General features: G+C 40.3%; 1 protein-coding gene across 1 annotated transcript in view; it reads right to left on the minus strand.

Moving 5' to 3' along the window:
- Positions 1 to 207: 207 nt before the first annotated feature.
- The window catches only part of LAMC1 (laminin subunit gamma 1), a 119,355-nt gene continuing 102,562 nt past the window's right edge, over positions 208 to 17,000 (minus strand). Inside the window, exons 19-28 of the mRNA XM_025285507.2 lie at positions 15,782 to 15,987; positions 15,266 to 15,345; positions 13,298 to 13,435; positions 12,622 to 12,766; positions 10,788 to 10,937; positions 10,407 to 10,521; positions 9,239 to 9,438; positions 7,839 to 7,997; positions 5,214 to 5,313; positions 208 to 3,260 (exon numbers count right to left, since the gene is read on the minus strand). Coding sequence (XP_025141292.1) covers positions 3,004 to 3,260; positions 5,214 to 5,313; positions 7,839 to 7,997; positions 9,239 to 9,438; positions 10,407 to 10,521; positions 10,788 to 10,937; positions 12,622 to 12,766; positions 13,298 to 13,435; positions 15,266 to 15,345; positions 15,782 to 15,987 — 1,550 coding nt within the window. The 3' untranslated portion in view covers positions 208 to 3,003. The remainder of the gene's footprint in view (positions 3,261 to 5,213; positions 5,314 to 7,838; positions 7,998 to 9,238; positions 9,439 to 10,406; positions 10,522 to 10,787; positions 10,938 to 12,621; positions 12,767 to 13,297; positions 13,436 to 15,265; positions 15,346 to 15,781; positions 15,988 to 17,000) is intronic.

Genomic DNA, 17,000 nt, shown 5'->3' on the forward strand with positions numbered 1-17,000 from the left:
TGCCATTTCCTCCTCCAGGGGATCTTTCTGACCCAGGGATCAAACTCATTATCTCTTGCATCTCCTGCACTGACAGGTGATATACTCACCCACACTGGATTATTCTCAGGAAAATCATCCAAAAAATACATTATGAGAAGCTTCCCCTTTGTCATCCCTTTTAAAACATCTTACATCCCCAGTACCACACTCAAGCCACACCAAGTATAAAGGGTTACAAATATTCAGATTTTATTATAAATAAAATACTGTTCTTTTTAACATAAAAAAATGCCAAGTGTTGCATTTTTTTTTTACCACCCTGGAGAGCAAGACCATAGAGATTAAGGCAAACAGCTCAAGTGAAGGCACATGGAAAAGGGCCACAGTTGGAATTGAAAGGGAAACTTCCAGGGAACAGCTGTGTATGTTCCCTGCGACACCCCGCATTCTGCAGCAGCCACCCTGTCAGTTTCATTACATATAATACAGATAACTGGAACTATACAATACAATAATGGCTATATTGCAGGAGTGTAATGAAGGTATCCTCTTATTAAGAACTTTTATTTTAAAAATAAAATTCTGTTTAAAAATATACCACGTAGATGGAAAAGGAGAAAAGAAACCACCGATCTCCCCAATTTCACTGTGGCCTAAGACTTACTGGAGTGAACCTGACCCACGGGCTTGGTGGGAGAACCATCTTCGCAGTCTATCTTCAGTCCTTTTCCTGCAACCTTGACCAAAACGTCTACTGGGATGTGATCACGTAACAAGAGGAACTAGCTAGGAAACACTGATGTGAACACTTGGCAAGAAAGAGTCACGCCTCCCGTGATGGGAGAAGAGGCCTGAGAGGAGGAGCGGAGTGATGCCAGGTCAAGACACCGCTAAGTCAACTCTGGGATGCGAGGAGGAGACGGAAAGGAGAAGAACGAGGACCACCTCTCCCATCATCATCAGGGGTCCACAGCACGACCCCTGATGCCGTACCAGTGCTCAGTAATCACGCACCTCCCGATCAAAATGATCCAGCCAGTCTAAACAACTGCCAGAAAGGATATTTCCAGCTCATCCCTGGCTAGGCTCACACTGATGGTGAAGATGTCCTTCAGCACGCTTTTCTGATTCCAGCATTCCCTGTCAACCTGGCGTTCCTGCTCTGGGGCAGGCATTAAGAACACCATGCTGTGGTTGAGGACCACCATGACTGCAGTGGAAGAGGGCTCCAGGTACCTCTTTCTCATGGCTGTGTGTGGAGGACAGCAGGTGGATGTGAATGTCAGAGAATAGACACGCTGCGAACACAAGGCGAAGAGCAGACCAACGGGGAGCAAATCCAATCCAAAGAACGGCAGATGAGAGAGGAGGAGGTATACAGACGCACTGTGCCAGTGAAGAGGAAAAATGAAGTGAAGAAGTGAACAGACAGTGTCATTCCAGAAACAGGACAAGGGTATTTACATAAACTCCTTACTCTATAATCATGATAAACAACAAAAAAAAACACATTCACACAAAAATATAAATTTGAAATAATTAATAGCACCAGTGTGTCAGATAATAGTTTCTTTCCCCCGCTACGCAAAGTACAAAGTTGCATAGTGTTAAAGGCTATATATGAATCTTGAAGGCGGGCTGGCAGGAGGAGGAAGGGGTTTGTGGCAGAGAATCATCATGCTGTGATCTTGGAAGAAAATCACAGAGCTGAGGACCAGAAGTTGAGAAGCCCACTAGGAAACTCCACGTAAGGGCCTTCCGTCTACACTTGGAGGGGAAGGTCTAGAGGTGGTTTGGATCACAAAGTGCAGGAACTAGATGGTGTTGGCAGCTGCGTGAAATACTGAGTGCAAGTATTTGCCACCAGGATTTGGCAAACAATGTGTTTTGAGGGATTCTACGTGACGGGAACATCAGAAGAAAACGGAAACTAAAAAAAGGGTCTAATATTTCATCTCTCCGCAATGGAAGAAAAATGGATACGTGGGATCCTGACAATGCAAGTCACATCTAAGTTCTATCCCTTTGCTAGAAAAGACTAGGACAAGGAGGCTTTTGCTTTGTTTGTCAAGATCTTAAGGACCAACCACCCTTCTCTGCCAGGTAACAACACTAGTTTCGAGACTAATATACTAAAAAAATAAAAAAAGCTCTAAGAATTAGTTTGATTTTGGGAAAAAAAAAACAAACTTTAGTGGTTATCATATCCCTATTTCTTCTGTATAAATTCCACTTATAGGAATAGAAGGCGTCTATTGGTGAGTGCAAGCTGCCCGTTCAGATTTAAAGTATCAGCTGCCCAAAGATCTGAAGAAAGTTTATCTTCCTAGTCAATTATTAACATCTGAGAAAATGTTCGGCCTACTTCTGCAGTCTCATATTCTCCTGGAGACTGTCACAAATCATTGCATCCTTACCCGTGGATGGCTCAGTGTCCTAAACTCAAACAGCTAAACAACGGATGATGGCTCTCGACATTCTGAATGACCAATACCTTTGGCACAGGAGGTGTATCTCCTTTTTGCTTAAAAGGAGGAGGGGCAGGAGATGTAGATGCATTTTCTTTGCCTAAAGACTGGATATACTGGCCATCACAATGCTACTGTTAGTAGCCAAACTTTTCCTTCATAGAAACAAGAGTACTGAGACTGAGGAGGCTCTGTTGGCATCAGTGAGAAAGGGAGGGCTACTTGCTCAGCCCTGGCACACAATGGTTCCCACGAAGTGTTTGAGCCGCAGTACAGCAACGCAGGATGCCACGTCCTTATGCAACTCGGAAGGGACAGGTGGGTCTGAGGGAGCGCCGTTAAGTGGAAGAGAGACTTTATTAGATAGAACCCTTTGTTCCTGATTCACGATGTTTAATTTGCTTCTCTTTAAAACTTTGTGACTTTTCCTGGTTCAATAGGACAGTGGTGGAGAGCAGCAGAGAGTGGAGGGGGGGGCAGGGCAGGGGTCTGAAAAATGTAATCTTTGTGTGCAGGCACTCTGTGGCCTCACAGTGGCTCCCTAAGGAAGACGCTAGGGCTTCTCAATGGACGGGGTGTTGAAGCAGCCGGAGGGTAGGGTCTTCTTGATGTCTTCCAGGTTGCGAATGTCCTTCAGGATCTCCTCGATGTCTCGGTTATAGTCCATGATGGCAGCCTCCTGCTTCCTGGCTTCGTTCTCCAGGTTGGACACCTTCCTGTCTAGATCACTGACTTTCATTTCCTCTTTGGCTTTGTTCAGGGTGCCTTCAATCTCATTTAGCTTGTTCAGGTCCACTGTGTCCAGCTGCCCTACAGAGTCAGAAGAGGACAGACGCATTCAGTACGAATTATGACATCACTCCACAAGTACCGCCCCCCGGCCCCTAAACCCACCAGCCTTTTCATAAAGGAAGACCAGCAGCTGCCATTACACAGAAGTGGCCTGAGAACTAGACGCCTAACTAATGAGAACACACAGCACAGAGAACTCTATTTGATGCACTGCGGTGACCTCCATGGGAAGGAAGTCCAGAAGGGTGCGGGTATGTGTATATGCATGGCTGGTTCATTTCGCTGAAGAGCAGACACTAATGCAACATTGCAAAACAACTGTACTCCGGTAAAAGTTAATTAAAAAAGGGAGGGGGCACTAACAATGCAAACCAAGCACAAACACTGACCTAACCCAGCAGGGATGGTCAGAACATATCATGAATATTGGGGCTGGATTTTTTCTTTTTTTCCCTCAGAATATGGTTTCTGTGAAATGTTTTCTGAATATATAGCTACTATGTCCTAGCCCTTGTGCCTTACTTGTGGTTTGAAGGTAATCTAGTAACATTTAATCCCTTTTTCTTTTTCATGTTTATATATGTAATCTTTTTGTCTTTTTAGTGCCCTTTAATAAACATAAAAATCTTTAAGCTAGAACCCTAAGCCCTCAGCTCTTCGATATCAGGGAGACTGGGTTGCTTTGGGGGAGTGTTACCCTGCTCCCAGAGTTAGACTCTATTATAGAAGCCCTCCTGTGGAGAATGGCCAGGGTTGAAAGGCTGAAATAATTTTAGCAAAGCTTTGCTTTAAAATTAGCATGAAAAAAAGTCCCTTTGAAAGCAACTATTTCTATATAAACGAAAACAGACAGCCAGCTGCGGTACTTGATGTATACTGTACTTGATTAAATTCTCACAAGACCATTTGACATCAATGATTCTCAGATGTTAAGTAATTTGCCCAAATTTGCACAGCTTACAGGCAACAAAGCAACGATTCCAACCCAAGTCTGACTAACTTTAAAAGCCAAACTTTTCTGCCACAAAAGCTACCTCTTCTAGCTTACTTTCATTTTAAAATCCATCTGCTGGCCCATAATTTATTATTCCTCAAAATTAAGACAGATAAAAATATCACATACACCCCACAAAACAAACCATTGACCAAAACCAAGCTTTAAAGACGAACACATTAAAACAGGAGGCCTTGCTACACAGCTGTCCTAGTTAAGAGTATCGTGTGCGTGCTAAGTCACTTCAGTCGTGTCCGACTCTGCAACCCTGTGGACTATGGCCTGCCAGGCTCCTCTGCCAAGCAAGAATACTGGAGTGGGTTGCCATGCCCTCCCCTCCAGAGGATCTTCCCAACTCAGGGACCGAACCTGGGTCTGCTACCTGGCAGGTGGATTCTTTATTACTAGTGCCACCTGGGAAGCTCACGGGTTAGAGAAATCACAGCTCTATAATGCAGACTGGTGACAAAAGTCCATCTGTCCTATAAAGGGGCCTGCTCCCTATCAAACTGGATTAAAGGCAAATTTCAATATGCTTATATTTCCTTCAAAACAAAAGCCTTTTCTCTCATTTTGCATAAAAACCATCAGCTCATCAGACTATTCTTTAAAGTGCTCTTTCATTCTATCACTGAAATCCTTCACTTCAAACTCTTTGAAGACATTCTGCCAGCGGGACGAGCTAAGAATGATCATTGCTCAACCCTATTATAAATCTTGACCATAAAAGAGCCATGCTACCTGGCAGCAAACCTTTAAAATTTTATTAAGTCCTTGGATCATGGTCAGATTCCAATACTGAGGTCAGATTCCATGGAAGGACCTAGTAAGTACATGTTGAATTAATACAACTTAAAAGTCACGATTCAGTTTATACAATCTTTGCACTGTAATATCTACTTTTGAGTCAACGATCTCAGATCCCAAGAACAGTACAAAGAATTCAAAAACTGCCTACAATGACTACAGTTACTTACCAAGCTGCTCCAGGAGGTCATTAATAAGGTTGAGAAGGTTGGTAACAGAGTTTTTGGCTTTTCTGGCATTGATCTCGGCTTCCTGAGCAGCCTGTGAAGCCTGTACACCAAAAAAGGATAAATAATAATAAATGATACATTTTCGTCTTCTTGAAATATCTTTCCCCAATGAGTCAACAAATCTAATTTTCAGATGGTTTCCCTTCTTCTAACTCATGAAACTATAATCTCTCACTGTAGGGATTTTTTGGGTCATATCTTCATGTTGAGGATGTTGCTATTTTTAATTTACATGACCATCATAAAGAGGTAGTCGTACACCTATACTGTATCTGTATTTCAAAGATCAATGTTATTATTTCTTTTTCTGACTTTCTTACTCAAGAATACATGAAGGTGTATTCAAAATAAAACCCATCAAGCAGAAACAAGTTACTCAAAAAATTTTTTTGTGGTTCTTTGCTTCTCCTTTTTTAAAAATTTAACTAAATTTATTTATTTTTCAGCCACCCCATGTAGCATGTGGGATAGATCCCCAACCAGGGACTGAATCTGCGATCCTGCAGGGGAAGAGTGGAGTCTTGACCTCTGGACCACCCAGAAAGTCCCTGCAAGTTACTTTTTAAGGATGAATACAAAAACAATTAATACATTTTAGAACTAGAACATGTCCTCCAAGACTTGATTATTAGAAACAGCCTATTCTCAGAAAATTTTCCTAATTATGTGATATTCTTTTAAAACTCCCTCTCCCCCTGTAATCACATACATACATACACACACAAACTGAGACAATACAATTTACATTTAAAAAAATCAACCAAAGGTAAATCTATTTGGGAAAATTCCATGAAACCTGAACAAATATGCTTCTGCATGAGTCACAGGAAATGGCAATGGAAGAGGAAGTGTCTAAGGATCAGAAAACAGATGCTCTCACAAATAAATCTGGTCGGGATATACACCAGTAGCTTTGAGCTTTCCAACACAGAACTGTTTTTCCTAGTTTTTTTCTGGGTCAACAGAAATACAAAACTTTTGGATAGAGAAACAATGTGAAAATTTTAAAAAGAAAAGAAAGCAAGAGGAAAAAACCTTCAGAAATAAAGGATTAATCTCTGTTCAAATCGCAGCCACTGTGTCTTCCCGGGCAGTCTGCGAATATCCTAGCAGGGCTGCTGGCCCTCAGACTGCAAGTCACTGACGGCCTTCATCCCGCTGTCTGCAGCCCCTCTTCTAGGGACAACTGTGAGCTTTCACCCTTTTCCTTAAAAAATAGGTTACAGACTCCGATAATACGGATGCAATTCTGACCTTTCAGGCTATTTAACTATAAATGGGATAATACATATGAGGGTGCCCTGTGCTCCTTATAAATTATTTACCAAAAGGAATAAAAGATAGATCTTTTTTCTTCCCTTTGAATGGAATCCATACCCTCTTTGAGGGTATGAAGATATAGAGAATATATATCTTTTCCTTCCTTTCAACAGGCTCTAAATCTCATGATTCTATGAGTGCATTAAAAAAAATAAAATCCAGAGACCCTCAGCACATATGAAAAACACACATTTTTACTATGTGGGAATTTTCACTTGAGACATACCTTGCTATAGAAAATTCAGATAATCCAAAACAAAAATCAAAAAATGCATAATAAAATAAGGTATTTGCAAAGGGATACTTCTGTTATCACTTCCCTAAGGACGTCTTCATTAGATTAAGAAGCTTAGTAATTCTTCCTTCTATCCCAAGGTGAAAATGATCTACCATGATCATTTATACAGTCACTCAGTTGTGTCTGACTCTTTGTGACCTCATGGAGATAAAGTCCATGGACTTCTCCAGGCCAAAATACTGGAGTGGGTAGCCTTTCCCTTCTCCAGGGGATCTTCCCAACCCAGGAATTGAACTGGGGTCTCTGCATTGCAGGTGGATTCTTCACCAGCTGAGCTATGAGGGAAGCCCACACAAAGGAGTTCATGTCTTGTCATGACTGTGATTATAATCAGATTGAACCGGAAAGAAATTATTTACACTGTGAGTCCACTAATACTGCATAAACAGAAAAGTGGGCCCCAGTCCTTCGGGGGCCACGCAGTCACAAGTTAACTTTGTTACAAACAGAGCTATGCATACACATCATCACAAGAAGGGAAAAACTGAACTGGATGTAAGTTTGGTATGTTTTGTCATCTTCAAATCTGTCCTTTTACACAAGAAACTGGTCTTTGCTAAAGGCAAGTTGCTGGGAGACTAAGAGGAGGAAGGAAATGAACTTTTCATTGCATTCCTTTTTTTTTTCCCTTTCTGACTATATCCCATTTATGAATTACTCATTCAAAAATATAAAGACATACTTTCAAATGTCCTAAAGCCTCAAATGTGTAAAACAATGTTTTGCTTTTAATTGAGAGTAGCTTTGGAAAGGAACTCTTGTGCAACAGTCTGGCAGAAGATCCAAATTCTTTGTCTTCTATGTAAGTTACTAACCCAATTCTTGATCAGGAAACACAATTGAAAACAGAAGTCAATAGGAAAGAGACTCCTCAACAAGTCAGGAATCTTTCATCACTGAACACCCTTCACTTTCTACTCGTTAGCAAAAATGCCAAAATCACTCACCATCCCTGCCATCATCATATCCTGGTCAGCATCTTCTTGTTTTTTCTTCAGCTCTTTTTCTGCTTCCTGTAGTTGTTTCAACATATTATTCACCTCGTTATCCAGATCTGTAACTTCTGCAAAAGTCCTTTCAGCTTCTGCCTTGGTGCTGGTAGCGTTCTAGACACAAAATAAACAACTGCTGATGAAAAAATGTTTTCCTTTCTCTAAAGGATTCGGCCACTCAAAACTAGGATCCAGAAACAACAGGGCAATAATTTGCCCTATAATTTGTACTGTAGGTTGAATTATGTTATCATTTATTTGGGCTACAAATAGCAGTAATGAAAAAAATAACATTACCACCTAACATAATAACATTTTACAAAGCACTGTTATTTGTATCCTCTTATTTAATCCAGTTAATAAAAATTCCTTTTCTATCATTGCCATTTTTACTAGGGCTCACATCACGGCAACATTTAACTGGTGTATACTTTCCACCGCATCACACTGATTATACTCTTTCACATGGATAATTTTCTATTCAAAGCTAGCCTTATTCTAGTTGGCAGTTCATTATAATGTACAAAAAGTCCATAATCCTGAAATATGATATATCTGCTCTAAATAAACTAAAAAAATGCGTGTGATTTTCAAACACATGTAAGTTTACAATCAGCTCCAATCTCTCCTTTAAATGAAACAGACTGATCTTTAGGTAGGAGAAAGCCAGCCTAAAGAAGTTATTCTTTAAGATGAGTAGAAAGAATCCTGGCACGGGCAGCTATAACAATTCTAAAAAGGTGGGGCTTAGATATGGAAATATGTTTGAAAGGGGGGGGGCATGAAACACTGTATAGACTTGACACTCTAAATAAGACAGAAAAAAATAAACTATCCACGGCAGGGAACTGTGCTTATTTAGAAAGAGTTTTTTAGAAAAATCTTTAGAAAGAACTGATTTTTTTGTGGGAGGGGACTCTATGGGTCCCTGAAGCCATCTCCCTCCTCACAACTCAGACCCTGCCACCAAGACATAGTAGAGATTTTAGAGTAAAGGACCCTTTCTTTCTTTTGTTGTATCACACAGCATGTGGGATCTAGTTTCCTGACCAGGGACTGAACCTGCACCCCCTGTATTGGAAGCATGGAGTCTTAACCACTGGACTGCCAAGATAGTCCCAAAGGACCCTTGCAATAGCTCTCCCCTCTTAATCAACATGGTTACCTGCTCTAATGCTTGGTTAAAAAGGAATGACAAAAATGGAGTAATATAACTTTAATGGAGTCAAGGAAAAAACGTGCAAGACCTTTCAGTGTGTGTGCGGGGCAGGGGTCTGGAAAGAACCTGGAAAACGACTAGAGAACAGAGAACATGTGAGCAGAGGCCTGGTTCCGGACAGGAGGGGCGCGCACACCTTCTGGACGGCGCTGGCGATCCTCTCCGCCTCGTGGGCCTTGTTCCTGGCCTCGGTGGCATCTGCGGCGGCATTGCCCAGCGCCTGCTGAGCTTCCCTGGTCTTTTCATTGGCTTCAATTATAGTCTGGTTGATGGCAGGGATTCTCCTTAGGGCCTCCTCTGCAGCCGTCTTGTTATCATTCACTCGCCTATCAAAATCTAAAACAGGTTCAAGGAATGCATTTGAACTAAACTCTCAACAAGCCAAAACGGAACCTTTCAGGGAGCTGTCACGAGATTTTGTTTTATGAACAATGGAAGTCAGGGCAAAAGAAGGAGAAACAACAGGGACTGAAATCTTAGGAGAACAAAGCTCACGGCCCTACATGGAAGGCTCGTGAGAATGGACACCTGCTTCTGCAAGGCAAATTCTCACTTGAAACATTTATTTTCATGCAGAACCGAGGATGCTATCACCTCCACCTCAACCAATACTGAAAGATGTAGCTTGTTCTGTGTTTGCTATGTGTAAGGTACTGAGTTGAGAGCTTTATGAATTTTTGTAACTGCATCATTGGTATATGTTAGAAAATTGAGGATTAAAAAGGTAGATCATTTTTTCAAGGATTCACAATAAGAGTAAGAGGTAGATCAGGGATTGTAACTCAAACCCACTGACACAGAGCCCATACATTCAACCATTATCCTGTAAAGCTTCTGTATTTACAGAACTTATATTTATCAGAGGCAAGTTCAAGACTATACAATGAATTGAGCGTAGTTCTTTTTTATCTTGGGTAAAGAAAGAAAACAAAGACTGAGATGCAACTGGCAAAGAAAATGAAAGATACTCTCAATTTACCAATACTAAACAGATAAATAGGCGTATCTTGATTATAAGAAATATACTTTTTTTTTTTTTTTTGGTTTTCATACCATGGGTAAAATGACATGAACTCTGGGATTTTTCTTTGAAATATTTGACATAAAAAAGGTAGGGAAGGTGGGATAAAGTAACTTCAGTAAAAATCTTAATTGTTGAATCTGAATGACAGGTATACAGGATTTATTATACTATTATCGCTCATACTGTATGTGGTCAGAAAATCTCATAGTAAAAATCTTTAACAAAAGAAGGAAGACCAGCCTCACAGAGGACATTTACCCTGCTGCCTCCCCGCTCATACCTTTCAGGTTGTTGAGAATGTCATTGGCTTCTTTTAAGGTGTTTCGTCCCTTTTCGGCAGCTTCTTCCGCAAGGGCCTTGGCAGCATCAGCTCGGGCAAGGAGCTGGTCAGCAGTCTGCAAACACATGGCAGATCAGAGGACAGAGCCTCCCGGGTAAAGCCCTCCTCCCTCCTAGCAGACCAGGCGCCTCCAGGCCACCCCACTCTGAGCAGCCAGCATACGACAGGCTAGGCCTGGGTATCGCAGAGCACCCTCCTCTGATTTCTTTTCTGTGGGTTTTGTTGCTTCTGCAATTTGTGGTGACGGCTCAGACACAGCTTACAGTCAAACAATTTCAATTTTTGTCTCACGAAATGAAGCAATCTGCAAAGCAAACCAACCTGCTGTTCAGTCTTTCCTTTCTCCAGAAGCTTCTTTACTTCAAATTCTTTGCCTCTCATGTCATCTCTGAGGTCCTCGTAATCTTTCAACTTCTGGTCAATCAGACGGTCCAGATCTTCAGCTTCCTTCTTGATTTTATTTGCCTCATTCTATGAAAAGCAAGCAAGATCACATATGTTAGAAAAAACAACCTAAACTGTCCAAAAGATAGCCTCGGTAACTCTGTAATACTTAGTAGATAGTTTTGAAAAGAACAGCACAGGGCAAGATTTTATGGATCTTTTTAAGAAAAAAAAAAAGAGGTATACCCTACCTATACGCAGTAAAATGCACAGTACTTAGTTTAATGAGTTTTGACAAATATATTCACCTGTGTAACCAAACCCCAATCAAGATACACAGTATTTCCACCCAGGAAATGCCCTTGTATCTCTTTCCAGTCCATTTCCCCACCCACCTCTCCAGTAATGTGGCTGTCACCAGTCTGTTTTTTAAATCATCATAGATTAGTTTTGCCTATTATCAAATTCCATATATAGGAAATCATAAGTATGTACAAACCTAGACAGCATATTAAAAAGCAGAGACATTACTTTGCCAACAAAGGTCCATATAGTCAAAGCTATGGTTTCTTCAATAGTCATGTAGAGATGTGAAAACTGGACCATAAAGGTGGCTGAGAGCCAAAAAAATGATGTTTTTTAACTGTGGTGTTGGAGAAGACTCTTGAGAGTCCCTTGAACTGCAAGGAGATCAAACCAGTTAATCCTAAAGAAAATCAATCCTGAATATTCATTGGAAGAACTGATGATGAAGCTGAAGCTCCAATACTTTGGTCATCTGATGTGAAGAGCCAATTCATTAGAAAAGACCCTGATGCTGGGAAAGACTGAAGGCAGGAGAAGGGGATGAAAGAGGATGAGATGATTAGATGGTATCACCAAATCAATGGACATGAGTTTGAGCAAGCTCCGGGAGATGGTGATGGACAGGGAGGCCTGGTGTGCTGCAGTCCATGGGGTTACAAAGAGTCGGACACAACTGAGCAACTGAACAATGACGACAACAGTATGTACATGTCTGAAGAGATTTAAAATATTATGATAAAAACAAAGACCTCAGTCATAAGAATGGAAACTTAACATATCTCAAGTTTAATGTAAAAAATACACCATTTATATAGAACCTGGTGTGAGGATTCATGATTAGAGTACAGATGAAATAAAATATCATCAATCCCCAAATATTTTGCTTGCCCCAAAGCATCCTGACATAGTTCTTTCATTTAAACCACTCATTTCTCTCTTGTTCAAAAGCAGATAGTGCCTGGGAGCAACGATCTAGGTGTCAAATATAATTTGGATGTAGAAGTGATTATTCATATCACTGAAGGAGTCTTTTCTATTTAATGTTTATAATCACAGGATTATTTTACCTCAATAAGTTTTTTCAGGCAAGGCTTTATTGGGTCCCCTGCTGCAGCAGGGAGGAGTGAGAACAAGTAACAGGCTGCCTTGCTCACTCGTTCACTGAAAAGGGTGAGCCTGTTCCTTATGTGGGGTGAGGGCAGGGGTGTATTAACATATCTAACCTAGAACTCTGACTTTACCAGTTAAGTCAATGGGAGGTCAGAGGAGGTACTGCGGTTGCCCAATATCATAAGATCTTATGGAAAAACCCAAACGAACCTTTTGGTCAACTCAATAGGGACTGATGACAGTTGAGGGGCAGTCAGAACAGTGCTCCCCCAGACTGAAGGGGCATGTGGGCATGTGTTTGGTGGGGAGAGAGTGGGGGTGGCAAGTCTGTGCAGGCAGGCTGTCAGCCCAATACCTCCAGTGCTTCTGAATCCACAGGAGTGAGCTGGGCTACACTGGCGTAGATCTCCACCGCTTTATCACCAGCCTTCTTGGCCTCCTCGTGTACTCGGGCAGCTTGCTTCTCTAGATCCTGGGAGATGTTCTTCGCTTGTTCGTACCTAAGGAACAAAAAGATGTGACCTAATGAAAACCTACGTTCCTTTTAGCATCTTAATGCTCATCAGATTCATTCTAGTTTAAATCACTGTGACAGTATTTTCAAAACCTCAAAGAAATGCTATATTAAAATGCTATTATTTAATACCAATATAGCTTAAATTTCTATTTCACCTCATCACTTTATAGCATATGATGTACCATATGCTTTCTTATTTCAGACACTTTTTAAATATATGTACCTTATTTTCTCTGCTTATTCTGTGATTATTTTTTCTCTTCTCATTTATGCAGAATTTTAACATGGTTAGTTAGAAAGTAACATGGTTAGTCTTTACCATTCTCTGCTGATACAGCAACTGGATCAAATAAAATCTCTGTGGCTCTAGATCCCTTGCTCTAATTACTGCATCATTTCAAAAGCACGATTAATAAAAGATATCTTACTGCATGAATGTCTGGCCTGAACTCACCAGCATTTAATTCTTCATTGAACTGGTGCCACTTACAAGAACAATTTAAATTGTACTCACTTTCTATTAAGCTCTTCAATCTCAAATGCTGTTTGATTTTCTCCTGCTAGTGTCCTCAAAAGCAGATTATATGCCTCAGCTGAGGTATCATTGGCTGTCTTTGCTACTCGTACAATGTCATCAGCTTCTTGTTTATGGCTATATAACATAACAGGAAAAACAAATCATGAAACAGAACCTTTTAATAGGGAAAGAAGCAGAATTCAGGTAAAGCTTACCTTATTATATACATACATTACCATGGACAGAGTTCCACAAATATTGAAAAGTCTTATCAATTTGGAATTTTGTTATCATTTCAGTGGGGCTGAATTTATAAATAAGCATTCTATAATCTGAGAAAATGACACTTCCCAGGAAGATTAATGATATAAAATATATAGGGACAAATGCTTTTACTTCCTAAAAATTACTTTTAAATTTAATTATTTAAGAATATTTATACGTGAAACCATGTATGCTGGCAAGAACTCGTTTCTCTAGTCATAAACACAAATCTCAGACCTCATCTTTAATGGCTACTCTGGTTCTGTTACTACCTAATCTTAAAACCCCTTTGACTATTCAGATTGCTCACATGCAACCTGGGAAGAGTAATTCAATGCCAAATGGCAAAGAACACGTCAACTGGGACTGCTGAGCAACTGCTAAGGTTTTTCTTTTTTTCAGCTCTAAAATTTCATATTACATTGTCATACTGCAATACATGACCATTCTTTTTGATCTGATAAACTTTCCTTCAAATTCCATGCAAGAAGTACACCACAATTAATTTATCTCCAAGACCTAATTTTTCTTGGGAGCTTTCTATAATGTTTTCAGCTGTCTGCTTTTAATCAGAAAATCCAGCTCTGAAACCATGAATGCTCTATGAACTAAATTACGGCAGTTAACACACTCACATTTACAAAGAACAGAAAGAGAGCACATATGTTAAAGCAAGAAGCCAATGCAACTGCTCAGACACTGAGGCTAAAATTCTCCCAGGTTTTATTTAAGCACCCTAGACCCATGAGGTCTACTGTTCTGCAATGCATTTATAAACATTTATTGAGTACTTATTGTATGTCAGATACTGTTTCAAGCACTGGGACTTCAGAAATGAATAAAGCACACAAAAACGCCTGCCCTCACAAGGACTACATTTTTAGCAATTTTGTTTTTTAAAAAATGCTTTAACTTGATGCCTTCTACAATTTAAAGTCTTCTTAAGAAACTGCCTTACTTTTAATCAGGAATGAAATGATCTGTTTGGCTAATTTTCACGTGTACGATGGGTTATTAAATATTTTCTATTGAAACTTGAAAATAAAACATTTTTGTTAAAAATTTCAAAATTAAAAACAACGACGACGACAAGGGACTTCAACGGTGGTCCAGGGGTTAAGAATCCGCCTGCTGGTGCAGGGGGACATGGGTTCAATTCCTAGTCTGGGAGGATCCCACATGCGCAGAACAACTAAGCTCTCAAGCCACGACTTCCGAGTCTGTGTGCCCTGGAGCCTGTGCTGCGCAACAAGAGAAGCATGGCAATGAGAACTCCCACACTGCAACAAAGGGCGGCCCCCATGCAGCGCAACTAGAGAAAGAACACATGCAGCAGCAAAGACCCAGCGCAACCGAAACTGAATGAACAAAAACATTTTAATTAATAACCTTAAAAAAGCAGCTAAGTTCTGAGCTTATCTATTCAGCTTTCAAAATTTAAAATCGAAATTTTCCTTAGATATGTAGATACAATTTCCCTCCAAACCATCATATTCTAATATTCAAAATAAATATTCTAATATTGAAGGAAAGGGAAGAAAAGAGTACATGTAGTTCTTTTCAGAGTACAATACGTAACATTTCAGAAAAGAGGGCAAACTTTGCAGAAGTAATTATGTGGGACATGTCTGTGGGTGTAGGATGGAACATGTACATGTCATAAGCCATAACTTAATCATTAACAAGGGATCTGGAGGTTACCGTTCAGCAAGCTTCCGTGCCTCTTCTGCCAAAAGGGTCATGTTGTTGGGGTCTCCTGTAGACTCTGGCTGAATGACTGACTGAAGAGGAAGGAAACAAGGCACTGATCTCAAGGGAGGGGATTATTTATATTAATAAACAAGCATCAAAACTAAATTTTTATCAATGTTATTTAGAGAAAGAATGCCTTTTCATTTAAGAGATCTTCAGTTAATAACAGCATCCTTGACTACAGATTATTATTTCTATTTTCAGTGGAGAATAAAGAAAGCTTAAATTGCCTAGAAGGACCCAAACAAGAGACAGGACCCAGATGTCCTTTGGTTTTAATTCAGTTTGGGATAACTATTTCATGGCAACTATGAGCAGTGTGGCTTTCTTCCTCCATGTTTAGAGACAAATAAAAAGATACAAGGTGTCAATTTATCGGAGGAAGCACTTCCCTACCAGTAAAAGACTTGCTGTCAATGACCAAGGGACTCCCCAAGTCCCCCTCAGACTGTCCCAGTCACTCACCACATTGGCAATGGCAACCTTTGCTTTCTCAAGTTCTCTGGATGCGATTTCAATCAATTGCTCTGTGCTTTCGACCCGGGAACGTGCTTGTTCAGCCAAGTTTCCGGTCTCTTCAATGGTATTCCGGATATTCTGTAAACGGCTAATTTGGCTGAATAAGGTGTTATTCACTCTCTGGAGGCGATCCATCAAATTTTGGTCTACATCTGCAATAGCAGTGCAGAAGAAAGTTCATAAATTATCTGAAGGGGGGACGTATCATCTCATATGAAATCTGAGGCACTGCTTCTCATCACGCTTCCAAATACAGCATCTTTCTGACAAGTTTCCCGAAGCCAGCAGCAGAGCTGGTCAGTCCTCACTGTGCCCAGCAGTACTGCCACTGATACATTCAACCATGGTCTCCGGTTTAACTGGAGATGAACACACCATCTCTCCCGCTTGACAACGAGCCTCTCCTTTCTTACTCCACATGGCATTCCAGTCTTACACAATGACTGGCAAAGAGAAGACACTCAAAACATACCCAATGAAGCGAAGATTTTGACACTCCAGCACATGCAAAACTGAATAAAAATACAGTGCTGGTAAAAGCACTACCAGCCCTGAGAGCTGCACAGTTTCCTAAACTAGGAAAAACTCAATTTGAAACAGAAGTTGAAATACAGCACTTTAAAGTCATTTTTAAAATTTTAAACGAAGTAGACTCTTGCTGCCACCCCACACATGCATGTAATTTCAGACTGATCTCTGCTTTTGAACAGTTCTTTGAATTGTTCTTTCTTAATATTGCCCATTTGATTTAAACCTCATAGCTGTACTTTAATCAATCAAGAAACAAATATAAGCTCATACAAAGATAATTCTGACATTATTAAAATTCTCACATCATGAGAATATACATATACAGAAACCATTAAGTAGTCTTATTCAAATTGACCAGTTCTTAATTCTGCATGATGCTAGTGTTGGCATCTGAATTTTCCAAGGCATGTACAAGAGGTGAGAAGTTGAAGTCAAGATCAACAAAGGAGTACAGTCTTGGGAAACAACATCTTGGAAGCAGGGTCACCCAATCAATACACATGCAAAGCTGGTAGACTGCAAAACACACATCTAACTACAGAATGACCCCGTTCAGATATTACTTAAACAATTCTTTGACAATCCAAAGATTTTTAACAAAACACAAAATAAAAAACAAGTTAAAATTACAGAG

The sequence above is a fragment of the Bubalus bubalis genome, chromosome 5, assembly GCF_019923935.1.
Source record: "Bubalus bubalis isolate 160015118507 breed Murrah chromosome 5, NDDB_SH_1, whole genome shotgun sequence".
Taxonomy (NCBI): domain Eukaryota; kingdom Metazoa; phylum Chordata; class Mammalia; order Artiodactyla; family Bovidae; genus Bubalus; species Bubalus bubalis.